The 18,873-nt window shown below is 41.7% G+C and overlaps 1 protein-coding gene across 1 annotated transcript in view; it reads right to left on the bottom strand.

Annotated features, from left to right (window-relative positions):
* Positions 1 to 18,873, bottom strand: part of ENOX1 (ecto-NOX disulfide-thiol exchanger 1) — a 259,199-nt gene that overhangs the window by 30,159 nt on the left and 210,167 nt on the right. The window contains exon 12 of the mRNA XM_058548228.1: positions 17,130 to 17,186. Within this exon, the coding sequence (XP_058404211.1) occupies positions 17,130 to 17,186 (57 nt within the window). The remainder of the gene's footprint in view (positions 1 to 17,129; positions 17,187 to 18,873) is intronic.

Genomic DNA, 18,873 nt, shown 5'->3' with positions numbered 1-18,873 from the left:
AATATATTGTGGCATAATTATTATCATCATTATTCTCTTTTATTATTTTAAGGACTGAATGGATACAGAACAGGTTCATAATACATACATGGGTCACTAAACCCATGCGAGAATTCTGTATAAGACCTGGACTGCAATTATATAAACATCTGTATGCAAAAGTGATAAACTGTGGTAGTTTTCAAGTTGTGCATATTTTCTATTTTCTAAATGTTCTGCGGCAGTGTTTTTATACTGCTATCTTTATTATTTAAAAAGAAATAAAAAGAAGCCAATGACATACAGATGTCATTTTGAAGAGCTATATGTAAGCACATCCAGTAGCTGACTACTTCATTGAATAACATACTGAGTGACATCCCCCCACCACACACACTAAATAGGGAGACACCACCATGTGACTCCCCCTGTGGCCCTCCAAGGGCTGGTGGCCTCTATAGGTTTTAGTGCAAGGTGAGCGGGAGAGTCATCAAAATCTGCATGGTAAAGATTCACCATGTCACCTCCCACTCTGCCAGCACCACACCATAAGGTTCTCATTCCTTCTCTGCTTTCCTTGTTCCATGGCCTGGTTTTGCTATTTGCTCCTAGGCCTTTCTCTTAAACATCATACTTTATGAAATCAGGGGCCCTGTAGACCATGGTCAAGATGCCAGTCAGCTACTTCAATATCCTTTACTCACATTTTTGTCCAAGTACTGAAAGTAATCCATCAGGTAATATGCCAGTCTCCAATAACCTTCAAGCTATTCTTTGTAAGATGAGAACTGTGGTCAGGGGAGGGAGAAGAAGGGAGATATTTCTCAGACTTTCCTTTATGAGCCAGTGACTATCACATAGCAGGGCCCAGTGGCTGATAAATAAAGGAATGACCCATAAACAATGGCCTGGAATAGTGAAAAAATGATGGCTTTGGACACAGAAGACTGGTTCTAATTGCCACTGATGCTGTGTACCATGTTTCATTATTTCTATTTGTAAAAAGAGGGATTGGAAGCAGATGACCTCTACCGTGTCTTCCTGCTCCAAAATTCCATGCCTGCTCTGTGCCCTTCTTCCTGACTTGGAGCTTCCCTTCAGAATAAAGCAGCCAACTTGGTACAGAAAATATGTACTTATCCTGGATTTCAATGCCAATAAGAATGAGAAAGGCAAGTGGAAGCAGAGGGAGAAAAGCAGTTAAAAAAGCCGGTGGATGAGAAAAGGACTGATGAGAATGAGGGACTGAGCAAGCTTCAAAATTTCTTATGGCTCAAAGGAAAGTAAGAATGCGTCAATCTCCAAAAACCAGCAGGATCTCAGGACTTTTCTGTGGGTTAGAAGTCCCAAGGCCTCACTAATCTTATCAGTTGCTGAAGGTTGGTACTGCCAGTCCTGAGGGTCACGGGCTCCCAGCCACCAGTGCCCTTTCCTCAGAAGCCTTTGATGTTCAGGGTCTGCACAAGGGGAGCCTCAGAGGCCCAGCAGGCTTCAGCCTCAGAGAGACAGTCTGAAAATAGACATTCGGGGCTCCTGCTCTCAGCCAAGATGCAGTGATTCATCACAACATGACCACAGTTTACATGCTGAGATGTTCCACCTCACTGAGCTTCAACTACTGGACCCAGAGTGCCTGCATTATGTCCTTAGACAACTCCAAGAACTGTGTTTTCCATGATTTCCAATTGCAAAGATTAAAACAGGTGAGAATTGGTTACAGGTCATAAAAAGGCCCCTTTAAAGAAAGACAGGTGAGGCCGGCCCCGTGGCTTAGTGGTTAAGTGTGCGCGCTCCGCTGCTGGCGTCCCGGGTTCGGATCCCGGGCGCGCACCGACGCACTGCTTCTCCGGCCATACTGATGCCGCGTCCCACATACAGCAACTAGAGGGATGTGCAACTATGACATACAACTATCTGCTGGGGCTTTGGGGGGAAGAAAAAAAAAGGAGGAGGATTGGCAATAGATGTTAGCTCAGAGCCGATCTTCCTCAGCAAAAAGAGGAGGATTAGCATGGATCTTAGCTCAGGGCTGATCTTCCTCACAAAAAAAAAAAAGACAGACAGGTGAAAACTCAGCGTGGTTTAGGTGCCAGAGATATCCAGATACAGCATTTCTCCTGGTGGCCTTCTTTTTAGGTCATCCTTGGTTATATTTATTTAATAAACACTTACACAGTGCTTACTATGTGCAGGTAGTATTATAAGAACTTTACAAATATGAACTCATTTAATCCTCAGAACAGCCCTGTGAAGTCAGTACTATTGCATTCCCATTTTACAGATGAGGAAAATGAGGCATAGAGAGGTTAATGACTTGCCTAAGGTCACACAACTAGTAAGATGCAGACTCGGGATTTGAACGAATGCTGTCTCGGTCCAGAGTCATAACTACTGTGCTGGACTGCCTCTTTTGAATGCCCTTCTGGCACCTATTATAGTCTGTGTCAGTTGAAAAATGCCCATTGAGCACTGGGACCAAAGCCCTTTCCTGAGGGCTGCGTACAGTCCTGGCCCATTTGGGAGCCAGCAGGGGCTCCAGGCAGCCGGATGAGCAGTGGCTCTCGCACAGTCGTGAAAGCAAAGGGGAGCACGGCAGAAAGTCAGCGGGGGCCTGGCCGAGGAGCAGTGTTAGCAGGGACAAGGCCTGGCTCTCTGCTGCTGTTAGGTGGTGACACACTTCTTTGGACAAGTGTGACTTGTCCATGGTCTGTGCAACAGGGAACGGTTTCAAAGGCAGAGTGTTGGGGCCAGTGAAGAAGATGCAGCACACACGATCTCTTGGTTTGGAAGATGTGGGAGGAGGCAAGCCGAGGTCAAAGCAGCACTCCAACGACCAAGAGTGGGCCACGTGCAGGACTGGCTGAGCAAGTGAAGAGGCTGGGGCATGGGGGAGGGAGCACCAGCCACACCCCAAGTATGTGGTAATAGGGCAGAACCACTGAAGTGACGAGAAAAGAGAGAAAAGGGGGATACAGAAGCCATTCTAAAGGAAGAATGGACAGTTCTGTGTGTGAAGCAGAGGGAAGAGGAGGGAGTTAAAAAAATTTAAGTAAGTAAAGTCTGGACAACTAGCAGAATAATGATACCAGAATCAGAGATCACAGAGAATGAGAAGTGCTGGCACCAATATTTTAGAAATATTGGAGGTGAGGCCTTGGAAAGGCAGCTGGAAATGGGGGACACGAGCTCAGGAGAGTGTTTGGGCTGAGAGTGACCTTCCTGCACATCTTCTGTCTCTCTTCTTCTGCACGGTCCCAGTGCACGCCTGCTGTCCCTGTCACCCTCAGAAGTGTCCCTGCCTGGACTTTATGTGATTGCTCGACCTGTAATCATTTCTCTACACAGGAACAGTGTCCTCGGTACCCAGCATGGTCTTCTGCAACCAATATTCTTTGAAAGAATAAATAGTACACCCGTGGTAATATTTGTTGAATTAAATCAAATGAATCTGTCACTACATAGAGAGGACAGATTTCATAGGTGAAACTGACTGGCAGTCATTGGATTTGGTCAGTACCCTTGGCCAGGAGTGATTTACAAGAAGTAATGAGGAATATCCGTAGTAGATAGTGACAAAAACAACGCAGTTGCTTGGGCCATTTTACATCCTGTTGGTGCCTAAATGCATTTGAAGTACCATCATTTTAAAGTAAAATAATTTCTTTACTATCTTAGAAGGTAAAAAGTTAATGTTTAGTTTGTATCTATCATTAATACTTTCAATATGTTTTTAATATTAACTTTTTTTAGAGACCATAATATAAGCTTATAACCTTTGTCCTTTCCAAAATTTCAGACAGTTCTCTAGTTCACTTTAATTCTTAATAATAACCTTTCTTGGTTTTCTCATTATGAATATATTTTATATATATATTTAATGCAGAAAATTTACAAAATATAAAAAGAAAATAAAAATTAACTGAAATTCTATTACCTAGGTATAAGCACTATTATTCACATATTTACTTTTTATATATATAACCCTCCTCCCACGCACACATATATATGAGATATATATGTATATATTATTATTGTTTAGTTCTTATTTGAAAAATAGGATTTTCCCACATATACTGTTAATAAGAGAACAGAGACTTTGATAGGAAAGAGTAATTCAATTTTGTAATGTTTCCCATTAAATACTGAGAGCATCACTGTGTCTGAATCCTAACTTAATTATGGCTATCACAGTTCCCGCTATACTTAAACCATGGTCTCGAGCTGGCAATTAAGTGACTTTCTTTTGGCATAGTTTCGTGACAGCTGTATTAAATAAAAACGATCTAAAAATGAGAAAAAAATTCCTTTGTATTTCAATAACTCTACTCATTATTTAAAGGTTGTATTTTAGGTATGTTGTAGTATTTTATTTTTAGTTTTACTGTATGCCACTGTAGATGCTGCCAAATGAAAAAATACACTTGATCTCAAAAACAGCTGTGTGTTTCTCTTCAATACATAAAAAATGTAACCCGCACTGCTGTATTTACACAAGTCCATACCCTTCATAGCCTGTACAAGTACTGACATGAAAAACCTCCTCAACCAATAAAAATGGAGCAGCAAACAGAAGAAACTAAAGTGCAATACTTTTAAATGTATGTATGTGCATCCAGAATTAGTCGGTTTGATTTATCTTGTATGATACTGACTCTATTGCTGGTAAAGATTAATTGTATTATGGTGCTCTTGACATGTTATTTTCCCAGTCCATTTCTCAGTATGACATTTCTTATTTTTCTCTGCTACAAAGCACCCACTATCATAATTTTCACCTGCTGAGTTTACAATACTAATGATAATATTAAAATTTAGAGGTTTTTTTGACCTTTATAGTGGTAAATTAGGTTACGAGAATAGATGGGATGCAATCTGATAAATAGGAAAGAGAGACATTTAATTATCATTCCAGTAAAATCAAGTTTCACAAGGTTTGCCGGGCATACTGTGAGATCTTAGTAAACATTAAATGGTCTCCCCTCCCCAACACACCACAATCCAATTCTCTTTCCTCACTGCCTTCCTGCATATGCCATACATGAGAAATAGTCTAAGAACTAAGTGCTCTGGATTGCTGATGCATGGTGCATGATGGATGTAGCATTTGGGGTCCTCTAAATAAAAACAAATACAAATAATGATAATGATGATAATGCTAATAGTTAGCCCTTACTGAGTGTTTGGTAGATACCAGGTGCTGGTACTATTATTATCCCCATTTTACAGATGGAAAAATTGAGGCACAATTAAGGTAGGTAGCTGCCTAAGTTCACACACCTGGAAAGTAGTGCCTCTAAGACTGGGCCCTAGGCAGTCAGACTCTGGAGCTACTAGTCTATACTGCCTTCTGTCCAAGTCACTTCTCAGGGAATCACAACTTCTCCACTTTGTTCAAGGCCCTAATCCCACCCCAAGTCCCCTTCCTTACAGAGAGGACTGGAGCCAGTCTTCAGTGATTTCCCTTTTCAGTCACATGCTGTCTCCACAATGGGCCATGTGTTCCCTGAGGACGGTGACTGGCTATGATCATGTGTGCTCCCAACACACAGCACTGTGCCTACAACGCTGCACTGCCCATCATGTGGACTCGGATGGGCACAGTTATGAGGGGCCAGTTGTGAGTCCGTCTATCTTTTGCATATTCTCCACATGGAAGTGATTTCTCATGAGCCAGAGTCTGGCAGTAACTAATTGTATATTTTCTCTTTGGAGTTGAATAGCATCAAAGTTCAACATTTGGACTAAATAAAGTCTCTGGACACCTCAGTTTAGCATAGTTTGACTGGAATTTAGTGAGCCTTCACCACTCATTCATCAAATATTTATTGGGCATCTACTATATGGTAGGCTTTTGCTAGATAACAAGATTCAAAGATGAATAATAGTGGCCCCTGCTCTCAAAGAACATAAGAGTCTAGAGGATAGACAGGCATGTGCAATATATTAAAATACAGTGTGATGTAAACTACGAAAAGGGAAGGCCCTGGGTGCTGTAGAAGCCCAGAGCTGCATCTAACCTGGACTGGGGTGGAGAGTAGGTGGCAGTTAGTCAAAGTGTGGTCCGCAGACGGGTAGCATCATCTGGGAGTTTATTAGAAATGCAAATTCTTAGGCCCTAGCCCAGATGTACGCAATTCAAAACTCTAGGGTGGAGCCCAGCAATCTGTGTCTTAAGAAGCTCTCTGTTTGATTCTCCCGCTTACTAAAGCTTCAGAAGTACTGCCTTTGAGAATGTAAGACTCACAGGCACACGACAATTAGGCAAGCAAACATATACCAAAATAAAACCTGTAAAATAAGAAAGTTGGATGAGGTGATCACTACCACCTCAGTTCTAACTTGCGCAGTCTACAAGACTTCTGTACACATCTTAAAGTGAACTGGAAGGAAATATGTTTATCTTCAGGATCACCTGCAGATAATATACAGAAGGAAATGTTTGCATCTCTCAGCTAACCAGGCCAGACAGATGCACAGAGCACTCTGAGACTGCTAGGAGTTCTATGTCAATTCAATCATCAGTTGATAAGTACATTGTATGTATTACAAATGTGCCCACCTACATAGGCTCATCACTGCATCAGGCTCTGTAAGGCGTACATACACATTGCCTGCCCTTAAGGCACGTACACGCCTGAGTTGAGGAGACAGGCCTATCATACCTGGGTTGCTCAGAATGTTTGGAATGATACTAAATACTGTGGGAATATGGAGAAGATGGTAATTTATTTGGGCTGATCTTAGGATAAGGCCCCAAGAAATAGGAATTGAGCTGGGCTTAAAACAGGTGGAATCTGCATTGCAGGCAAAAAAGATGACATAATAGACGGAGGAAAGCTGAATTATCAATAAAAAAATCTAATTACTTAGAATTTTTAATGAATGGTGTACCTAGCTGAATTTGACCTGTTGACTAGCCATTTGTTCAGGATACCAGGCCAACAGTTGTTTTGAATATCTGGCCGATAGTTATTCTATTCTTACCAAGTGGACCAATTTGGTTATATAAAACGGTCAAGAATGATATATAAGCTTACAGCTGTGAGACGTATGTTATGCTTGTGCCCATGTGTGTAAGAGTGTGTGTTATGTGTAGTGAGGGGAGGAGGGAATTACACCTACATGGGTTTGGGTGCTTTACATCAATGGTATTTGTAGACCTTTTTCATAGTTTCAAGTCATCTTTCTCAAAGTTGGCATGGGAAGAATAGCCTGTGTAAATTAGGTTCTGAAAGTCTCATAAACATAAGTAGCTCATCAGCATAGACCGAACAGTCTGGAAATTGTCCATACAAAGAAAGTCACTCTGTAATCTCATGGGGAAGCTGACAAGACACTATGAACAATGGTGATGCTGAGCGTCACGGCCACAAATCTCTCCTACAAGGGCAGTTTCAGGGCGGGGAAAGCTGAGGCTTATAGGATTTTCTTGAAAAAAAACAAAAAATCAAACAAATCTGAAAAAAACTATTAAGTGTTCCAAGGCCAATAAGTCTTTTCAGGGCAACCTGCAGAGTTTTCGGAAAACAGCTGCCATATACCTGGCAAGGCACTGCTTGCAAGTCTTCTGGTGACGCTCTGCATGTTTAAAAGCAGGCTGCTGCCCAGAGAGGACGACAGGCAGAGCCCTCCCTGGCCCTGACCCCTGCATAGCTGAGAACTGCAGACTCATCCCTCCAGGGAAGCCCCGCAGTCTTCCTATAAGGAACATAACATGCGAATGCCTCTTTCTTTGGGCAACGGTTTCCCTCCTGGTTCAACGTCTGCTCTGCCTGAATTAGGAACACACGAGGGATTCACACTGAGGTGTGGTTTGCAGAAGTTCTGAAATTTTGTGATACTCTAAGTTAGATTTAAAGCCACAAGTGTGAGGTTTGCAACCTCCTTGGAGGTTTGATTACAATGCCCAGTTACAGGTGGCTACAAGCAGGATGCCTGGCGCCTGGGCAAGCAGCTGGGCTGGGTGTCCTGTGGGCACGGGGGGCAGGCCGGGGGGCGGGGAGGTGAAGCTGAGTTGGCAGGCAGTGAACCCACAGCTGGGGATGATTCCCACCTATTAGGCCCCAGAGAGGTGAGGGAGAGGATGGAGAGGCATCTTCATCAGAGCTGGGAAGAGTTGTGAGGTTGAAGGTTTAGAACACACTTCACTTGATTGTGGGTAGTTTGAACATATTTATTTCCAACTCCAACCCGTGTAGTTTCCCTTAGGAGGCCCACCAATATTTTATTTGCAGATTAACATCTTAGGTTTTTGCATCGGATTCGAGAACCTTATTTTTGGATGAAGTTTTCATTCAGTGTGGATATTCGTGCAACCACAAACACACCTTTGGTGAGGGCAGATTTCACTACTAGCATTGGGAGGGGTGTGTGGGACAGTGAAAGCCTTTGGCTTTTCTGCCTGCTAGTGTCAATTCAGAGTGCTGGTGGGCAGCAGAAAGTGATGAAACTTTGGAAAACTTCCCGTCAGTCTTTCCCGCCCCTCCCCCTTTTTTCTTCCCTCCACCTTGACACCTGCTTTTCTTCCTTGTCATCTTCCTACACATTTCCTCAAAGAAATGCCACAGTCTAGTGAGTTATGTGGCAATATGCTGGATGAGGTCTGGAGATGAGCAGTGTGTGTGGAAATAGAGAATGACCGCCCTTTGCAGCATTACAGAACTCTCCCAGGAGAGCTATGGAGGGCAGGGCAGGGAGTTCTTGAGGAAGCCCAGTGTCGCTGTGGAGAGGTGACTGATGCTGGGCAGGCCCTGGCTGGTACATTTCACATCTGTCCCCTTCCTCACGTGTGGTTAGCAGAAACTAGAAGTGTGGAAATCACTGTAGAACAGGTGATATTCTAAAAACAACAACAAACATATAGGAAGCCCTGTGACTTCTGAGTAACATACAGAACTTAGAAGAGGGGAAGTTCACCTGCTGGTGAATCCTTGTTCCTCGCTCTTCTCAGATCACTAATCCTGGTGATAGGTCAGCAGGAACTGAGGTTGCTTGAGTAAAGGAGGCCCTCTTCTCTCCCTTACTGTCTTCCAGAGGCACTAGAGCAAACTTCTGCTTCCATCCACCTTTTGGGCTCCTGGCTTTTTCACAAATGCTCCTAAACTTTTCTCCCGTTCATTTTTGATCAGCATATCAGGCAGTGCTAAGCTGTATCTCATGGGAGGCAGGTATACTGTGACTGGGCCCTCTAGGTTTATTCGACTTTAAGATGAGATTGCTTGCACTCATGTGATGTCCATGTTTATGTGCATATCTCTTGGTGATGGTTTGGAGCTTACATATATCTTCTTGGCCATATTAGAAATAAAAGCTTAGTTTTTTGTTTGGGGTTAGAATCATTTTGTTCTTTCAATTGAGCATTCTTCTCAATCTCATGTATTCTCTCCAGAGAGTGGACATGCCACATTTGGGCAGTGGAGGCCTGGGTCCGTGAGCCTTGGTCTGGGGTCCACCCAGAGAACAGGCTCTACAATCCCTAGACCACCCAGAAGACTGACCTACAGTTCATAGCACAAAACTCCAAATAACATGTTTTAGTATTGTTCTTCTAAATTATTTATGACGTATATTCAGTTTACTTCTCTCTTCAAAAATGCAGATATTCTTGGGAGATGTTTCCCTTTTCTGTTGAGGAATGCAGTGTGTTCTCTAGACATTACTGTTGGCTGTGAATCTCATCACTTGGCATGTTGCTGCTTAGCTTTAATCTGTTTAAAGAATCAGTGGATCTCCCTCTATCCCTAAATCCCAAGCAAGCGGAAAAGCGTCCCCATTTAGCAAGTGCTTAAATGGTGGCTGAATTAACTAATATATTGTTAAAGAATATTCATTGCATACTATCCATGACAGCAAAAACAAATAATGTTTTGAAGTCCCACAGCAGGGACTGATTAAATAAACTAGAGCACATCTGTGGCATGAAGTATTAGGCAGTTATTAAGTCATGTTAAGAAAACATTTAATAACATGGGGAAATGCTCATGATTTATAAGGGAAAACATGTAGGCTGTAAAACTGACCGTATGATATGCTGTAAGTTTGGTAAAAATGTATATATGTGCACGTAGACCAAGATGGAGGAAATACAAAGAAGAGGAGACACTAACTTCTGAATGGTGAGATTGCAGATGGTGATTTTTTCTTTATATTTTTCTGCATTTTCCACAAAAAGAAAATGGCCGTTTTCAGATAAGAGCATTTATAGGTATGTATATCAGATCTATAAAATCTTCCATTCTAAACAATTGCTTTTTCTTCTACATCAGGTAGGATTATCATTAACCTTTTTGGGGAAGTCCATTCAGTCTTCCCAAATGGAAAACTTTTGCTTCAGATCCTGGTTTTAGCCGTGTAGGTGTCCATGTCCATGTCAGACCATCTCACGCAGAGCTGAATTTATGTCTCCTTTGCCCGATTTTCTTTAACCTGGCCTGGGGGAAGAAGGTATTTTCACTTCTCTAAATCCAACCTGTCAGCTTTATTAAACATGTGCTAATCCTATTACATGTTCCAAATCCACCAGTGGCCAAGCAGGTCCCACCAAATCTCGTCCTGACAAAAAGGATAAACAGTAGCTCCACGCTCCAGCTATGGAAACAAATTGTCAGTTGGTAGTGAGGCACTTGGTAAGGAAACTTCTCTTGAGTATTTACTAGAAACAAAAGCACTAACCATGAAGCAAGCTTCTGCTTATTTTTTATTTTTTGGTGAGAAAGATTAGCCCTGAGCTAACATCCATTGCCAATCCTCCTCCTTTTGCTGAGGAATAGTCATCCTGGGCTAACATCTGTGCCCATCTTCCTCCACTTTATATGTGGCAACAGCGTGGCTTGATAAGCAGTGCACAGGTCTGTGCCCGGGATCCGAACCTGTGAACCCCAGCCCACTGAAGTGGAGCACGTGAACTTAACCACTACGCCACCAGGCCGGCCCCTAGCTTCTGCTTATTTTTGACAGCAATTTTCTCTGTGACCCTTCCTTGGAGCTCTGCATGTGCTGGAAAGTGGGTGTCCTACCAGGGTCTCTTCCAGTCATCAATCCTTTTCAAGGGTGCTGGGTTGGGATATGAGTGGACTTTTTCAAATGGAATTATGGATTTCACAGCAGAAACATGGTAAACTAGCTGGAAGAAGGCAGCTGTGTGGGGGCAGGAGGGTGTGGAGGGTGCAGTGGGGGTAGAGGTGGGGAAGGAAGCATCAGCAGGAAGCAAGCAATAATGTTACAGGAGCTGTAACTTGAGGAAAAGGCCAAGTCCCAGGTGTGAGCATTTAATATGTGAACAGGGTCATATATTACAGGGTAAAGGAAATATCAGTCCATGAGAAGTCCACCTTCTTGGTTTCAGACATCTACAGAGCAAGGGTGACCTCAGGCATCTACAGACGTGGGTCCATCTCTCCCTGAAGGAAGACAAAGTGGCTACTGATTTTCTGTGAGCTTTTCAGGGCTCTTAAAGCTCCCTATATACCCATGCCTCATGCCCCAATCCTATCAGACTCTCCTCTCCATACAGTAAATCCTTCTAGTAAAGGTCTTGTCTTCAGAGTTGCTGGAAACATGCAAATAAGTTACCTCAAGCCCATTATTTCACTGTGATTATTGACCTGAAGACGGAGAGTGAGTCCTGATGGAATGAAACAGAAGACAAGTTTTGGTAAGGGCAGGGCACAATGAAGGGAGTCAGCTCCATGTGGGGCAGGAACCACGTCTGTATTACTCACCAATGGATCTCCAGAACCTAGCACAGCACAGGCATGTGGAAGGCTGGAGTAATAATGCCACCTAACATGTACCAATCACATCAACACTGCTAAGCAATGCTCACAATAACCCTATGAGGTGGTGCAATTATCACCATCATCTTAGAAGTGAAAAACATGGTGGTTCAGGGGTTCAGTGTATCACTCAGGGTCTCCCAGACAGTGTGGTAGAGCATGGATTGAAACCAGGCCACTTGGGGCCCAGATCTGTTCTGAACCCCTACACTCTGCTGCCTCCCTCAATGAATACTGTTGATTTACTGAGTGAAAAAGGGATGGCAAGCTGTGTTGGAACACAAACAGTGGGAGACAGTGAGAAGAAAGACAGACACGCAGGGGCTGGAAGAACTCGGACATCTGCAGTCTCACACCCCGGTCTCTGCTAGGCTCATGCTCGCTGGGTCGGGTGCTCATGTTCCTTCTGCTAGAGCCTGTGGCATGGGGTGCAGAAGGTGCAGATTCTCACGCTGAGGTGTTCCTTACTGTCTTGTCTACTCCTTTTCCAGTTCAAGATCAGGGCCCCCAGGAGCAGGCAGCAAGTCGTTACGGGAGGAAAGGACAGAGCCTGAGCTGTCTTTGCCCTTTGGGAATATGGTCCCATTTTCCTGTGCGGTTTGTCTTTTGCTTTCTTGCCTTGTTTCATACATCAGTATGTATTCTTATCTTTCATGCTTACCTGCCTAAAGGATGAAAGCCACATTCTGAAACTGGGCAAAGGACTCGGCAGCTGCAGAGGTTCCACCATATACATCATTAAAATACATGGTTAACGACAGCTTTCGGCGGCAGTGTACTAAACTTGAAGAATGTTCTTCACACGGTATGTCTTCCATACGCTCCTAACATCTTGACTCTGACAGATTTAAAGATAACTCTGAGGATTTACTTTCTTACAGAGGCAACGTGAAAAGCTGAAAAGCCTTTTCTCTTTTGCGTTTTTGTTTTATTGCTGAGTGGCAAAGGTGTTCTACCTGACAGTGGTAACCTTCAGTATCACAAATTAAACCTCTTTACAGATTGCAAATGATTTCTTTAACTCCAGTGTGAGCCTGACTTGTGCAAATAGAGGAGGTGGGGTAGCAGCTTTCCTATAGCAGAAACAAGAATGGGAAGAGAGAAAACGCATGGGAAACTTTTAGACCAAATTGTTCTATACATTACAGGCCTCAGCTGCCACTTCATTTGATTCCTCCGACTTGTTCCTACATTCCTCTCATCCTCTCCCTTCCCCTCCACTTTCTCACCAAACATACACATGTAAGGATCACAGGTGCTTCTTGTGGGATACTTCTGGGAGGAAGGTCATCAAAAAACATGCTAGATGAGGACAGGTTATCTTTTTTTAATTTAAGATTTTGATATCTGTTATGCATAATAACCAGGGACCAGGCTAGTTATTCAGAAGTTCTAGGCATTGGTAGACAGCTCGGAGATGGAGATCAAAAGAAAAATCATAGCTTTGCCTTTTAGGAAAAAAATTGGGTCTGGAATAACTGAAATCTCTAAAGGAGCTGGGATAAAGGCTAGTTTTAAACTTGGGTACACTTAAAAGGTTGGACTGCCCTGCTGTCATCAACATATCCAGTTCCAAATACAAAGAAAAACCTATTGAAAATCAGGAAGTGCAGTCCTCTGGGAGAGCAAGGCCTTTGCAGTTGATCCCAGTTTCTGGCTCTAATGGTTTTAGATTAGCCTTCAGACAACTTTTCTCATGGGCATGAGCTCATAGATTTTGTGATATGGGAACAAGGGTGGGCTTTGTAAGGGTGCCTTTGTTTGGGACCTCAAGAATACAGGACAAGGTGCTGGTCAGATACTATTGCTATTTAATAAAATGTAAAAACAATAGAAAAGTAATAGTAACTGACCAAATCTAGATGTGGCTAGCATCCCATAAACTAGACAACTCTTGAGACTAAGGCAAAAGAGTTAGTAAGTTGCAAGACAAGACATATCTTGTAGTGGATTCCCTCAGGACGACTAATGGATACCATAAGCGGGTATCTGCCACACTAACATTCTGAATGCCAAACAATTTTGTAAGTCTGAAGCTCCCTGCAAGACTGCATGACACAGCTATTAATATACAGAATCTGCCAGAAATACATGTGAGAGATGCAGACCAAGATTTATGAGTGTGTTAATTACAGCATTATTTATAATAGTTAAAAACTGGGAAGTTAAATGCCTAACACGTCAGCACATGGTTCAATTATTTCCTATTACATTATACAGCCATTAAGAAGCATGTCTTTGAGGAACATTTGGTAACAAGAAAAATACAATATAATGAGAAATCAAAAACATACAAAACTGAAGACAATATGATAAGATTTATTTATTCATTTATTTATGGGTTTTTCCCTCTGGTCATATACGTGTACATGACTGGAAAGAACTAAAATAAAATATCAATACTGGTAATGAGATACTAAGTTATTTTTCTTTACCTCTAGATTCTTTTCTGTAATTTTCCAGTTTCATACAAACTTTTTATTTTTACTTTTATAGTAATATACTTGTTTTTAAAAAGTAATTGTCAACTTTCATAGGAATACCCAGCTAAGCCAGCACCAGTCCACTGTGTAATTATTATTAATAAACGATAATATATTAAATTCCTGCTTCCACATGTGAATAATTATACACACAAAAAATCTATACGTCTCAGTCAATAACCTCTGGGCCAGAGGCTTTAAACCTCATGATCTGCATTAAAATTCATCCTGTCGAAGTATGCCTACCATATTAAATACTATTGATATTGTTGCATGAAGAAGGAATTGATACTTACTGAGTACATACTCTGCAAAGTGTTTATGTATGTGGTTTCACTTAGCACATTTAAGGATGAAGAAGATGAAGCTTAAAAAGGTCAAATAAGTTGCTCTGGTCACATGGCTATTCAGTGATCAAAAGGGATTCAAACCCTCTCACTCATCTCCTTCAACCACCACAAGGCTGGTGGAAACTTGAGGCTGAGTCCACTTGAAATGTGGACTTCATTTCAGACATTTAAAAATATCTTCACAAAATATTTTGCTAGTGCTCTCAATGTGTGGCCAAAATAACTGATTTTGTTTCTTTTCTTTCATATAACTCTAGTGGAGGTGCTAGGGAAACTGCCCATAGGAGGCAATATTACAGACAGGAAAGAGAAGGACAAGTGAATAATCCACCTACTGGGAAAAACAGTCAATGATTGTAAAATCTAGCCTAGCCCTCTGCTCAGCGAGAGAGGTGGCCACCAGCAGTGACAGGCAAGTTCTGCTGGGCTCTGTCATTCCACAAACATCTCACCCACCAAGTCAACATGCTGCTCCTCCCTCCTACTTGACATGAACCCATCTCTCAACAGTCATTTCTTTGGGTTGACTACGAAGTCCACATCATGGATTCTAGGGAGGTATTTTTAAAATCTAAAATCTTCCCTCTAGAAAAGACAAAAGACCTCAAAGATTATCTCCTGTCACTTTTCCCATTTAATAATAAATGCCTTTGACATTCCTCAAAAAAAAGCCTACAGGATAGATATTGTTAGGCCTACCTTTACATGTATCATCTAATTTAATTCCATCAGCAGATGAGTTTATAATCATGACAACATCTTACCCAGATAGAACCTCACAATCACAAAGTGCTTCCACATCTGTTCTCTCATTTGCTTCTCACAATCAATCAGCCTTAAGGAAAGGTAAGTAATATCATCCTCATTTTGCAGACCAGGAAACTGAGGCATACTGCCACTTTGTCTGGTTTATTGGATTAGATGTAATTTCCTCGGAAGGCACAGAGGGGACTCTGACTCTGAGGAGAGCACATATGAAAGTTTTGGTTGAGAATGTGGCAGCAGTGTGTCTCTGGAAGACAGGACCCTGGAAACAGGTTTAGGGTAAGGATGGGGTAATGAAATATTACATGGGGAAGACAAACTCTACATAGGTCACAGTATTACCTATGGAGAGCTCTGTATGAATGGCTTCCTCCTCTAGCTTTCTACTTTCTCAATCCTATCTGTTCTTCAAAGCCAAACCCAAATCTCCCAGGTCCAGGAGGCCACTCTTGATTATCCAGCACAAAGGAACCATAATAACACCTTAATGTTTTCACGTGCCTTAGCTCATTACAACATCATGATAAGTTTTTGAAGTGGGCTTTGTCATTCATTTTACAAATGAGAAAAACGAAGCTTAGAGGGGTTAAGTGACTTGTCAAATTGACACAATTAATAAGCAGCAAAGTCCAGATTTCAAACTACATCACATCACAGTGGCCGCACCTTCCTGTACACTTACTTACCACATCTTATCTATCGCCCATGTGTTCCTTAATTCCTCAACTCAGTTATAAGGTCTTTGAGGGCAGACACCAAGCCTTATATTTCTTTGTAACCACCCCCCTCCCCAGCACGTAGCAGAACTCCATGTACACAGTAGGTTCTCAATAAGCATCACATGTTAAGTATCTGTTTGGTAGGAACAGTAATTAATGAGGGATTTTTTTGGTACTCTGAATGTCAGGCTCTCTGCTATATATAATTAAAACAAGAGTGAACACGAAATGTATAATTTCTCCTAGCTTTAGCTTAATCAGGCATTTATTATGATGTCTGATTCTGTATTTTGTGAAAAGAACTGCTTAGCAAGCATTTTCTGTGATGAGGATAATCAAATGCATACAGATATTAGAGAGATTTAGAAAAAGACAAAAACAAAACCATCAAACATATGGAGAGACAATGATCTACATGGTATAATGTTCCAAGACTGAGACTAAAGAACTTCCAAGGCAAAGAGAGTACTTGATTAATTTGGGGCAATTCAAGGAACACTAAGAGAAGAAGTCAGGGTGCGAGCAGGGATCTTGTACCATTATGCTCTATATCAAGAAGATGGATGCATCATGCTACTGTTCTGGGTCAGAAACAGAAGACAGGTACACTTTCAAGGTCTTTTCTGGGAGAAAGGATTTGCTCTGCACCCTCTTCAGCTTATCAGTCATTTCATTACTGTTTTCACTGACAGGCAAACTTAATAAACTTACATGCAATATACAACTCATTACCCTGTTGGGTCTCATTCCATTTGTCCTCCTAACACATCATTAGTTTGTAACTCTGAAAATATACAGGGCTCAAACAAATTCGCTGCGATTAGAATTTTGTGGTAGAGATTAGCTCAAGTACTTCTACAGTGACATTTGGTAACCTAAGCTAACAACAGCAGTGCCTGTCTACCATATTTTATTGCCAAACCATACACAGTAATCTTTATAAGCCACTGAGAGGCAGAACTTCTGATTTCCTTTGTGTTATAAGTAAAGTGCCACATTCCCATGGGCATTCAACCAACATCAAGCAAGAAGAGTAAATACTGGGTTAGTGGTACCTACATTTGTGTCCTCATGGCTGTGGCCATTGGTCTCGACCAATTCCTTGGTACCTTTTAACTGCAAATTTTAAGAAAAAAACAAAAGAAACCCAAATGAATAAGCAAGCGTGTATATCATTCTGTTAACTTTGATTTATCTGAGGTTGCCCTCTATAAAACTTCCAACAAGAAAAAATGGAGCACGTAATTCTAATGAATCTCATTGAAACCAGTCTGAGACCAATATTTTATGAAACTTGATGGCTGGAAAAAGTAAATGGGTCTTGGTCATTATTTTTTAAATAATAAGATTAGAAAGCAGTTCTATAGGCATAAAAATGTATAAAATTGGTTCTTAAGAATAATAAATGATTTCATTTCCTAGTTGCATTGCTATTAATTTAAACCCTGCAGTGTTTGCAAGTTGCCACCAGCTAAATGATATTATACTAACGATTATTCGTGAATGTTGTATTTTCGGTTGTTTTAATATGCCGCAGTGCTACTGTACATGTCTTTCTTGAGAACATACTTGAATGACTGACGTTGTTTCTGGAGGCCTACAAAAACATGATTTGCTTTTCTTCTCAACGGAAGAATTGGAAAGACATCTCCTTGGTCACTGAGGCATTAGAAGAAAAGCTATTTCTCAAATGACATTTTTAGCAGTGAACATTGAAAACATTATTCTCTCTCTCAGAGGGCTTAGTAGTAATCAGTAATCAGGAAATTTCTGGAAACTTTTAATTGGCATTTTATCCTATCCTGGCTCAAAGCAGACATTTGGAGGCAGAGAGCAAGGGCACAGGGTGAGCCGGCATGGGAGCTATTTGCCAGTATTTCTTCCTGGCTTAGTATGCTTAGGAAGCAGCATCTTCTGTATGCCTTTTTTAATGCCTAAAATAAAGTATTCATGGTGGGAAATAAATGCTTAAAATTCGATAGAAAATAAATGCACATATACCACCAATGTGTTTGATTCAGAGCATTGGTTCTTTCTGGCTATTTGTACAAAAGCTTCTTTACTTTTTTTTTAAGGCAGTCTCAAACTCTCAGAAAGAAAGCTGAACACTCTCCACGCTAAGAGAGGGGCTTTGCCAAAGGAATGGTAGCATGAAGAAGTTGAGCATGGGGCAGCCGATTATGGACCAAAGGCTCTTTGGCTCATTTCCAGATGACTCCCACTTAAGAAAAAGAACATTCTGCCCACTGTTCTTCAGGGCTACCTCAGTGATGTTTCTACACATAAATACAAGGGATCATGGGCGCTGTGTGATATACAGGAAAAGAAAAAGTACACCACAGTGAGAGGAATAATATCAGAGGGCACAAAAGGACTTAAAAAAAACCCTCTATGTTTTCTGATCTTAAGGTTTCCTTATTGTAAGTGTTCCTCATCTTCTTCTTCATCAGCCCTCTCTGCTCCTCCCAGCTTAGGTCTTGTGACTCATGCTTCCGCAAGTTAGAGTGCAGTTAGCTCAGAAGGTTTTGTTATTTTTCAGCAGAAGTAAAGGACTATTTTGTTAAAGCCTATTCCACCTTTACATGTTTACTAGCATACATCCCCCTTGCTCTACTTCTCCCTTTTATATAAATTCCATCTTTCTACTCCATGCTATCCTTTAACTCTGCCTTATCTTTGCACGCTACTCATTTGCTCTCCTCTCATGCTCCGCCCACCAGTATTGTTCACTCCCCTGCTCTCCTCTGCCAGAACTACCACAGGCCACCCCTCCCTCCTGCAGCTGCCCCTCTCCTCACAGCTG

The sequence above is a fragment of the Diceros bicornis genome, chromosome 9 (genome assembly GCF_020826845.1).
Source record: "Diceros bicornis minor isolate mBicDic1 chromosome 9, mDicBic1.mat.cur, whole genome shotgun sequence".
Lineage (NCBI taxonomy): Eukaryota > Metazoa > Chordata > Mammalia > Perissodactyla > Rhinocerotidae > Diceros > Diceros bicornis.
Note: the sequence above shows the minus strand (reverse complement) of the source record. Positions and strands in the feature narration are given on the sequence as shown.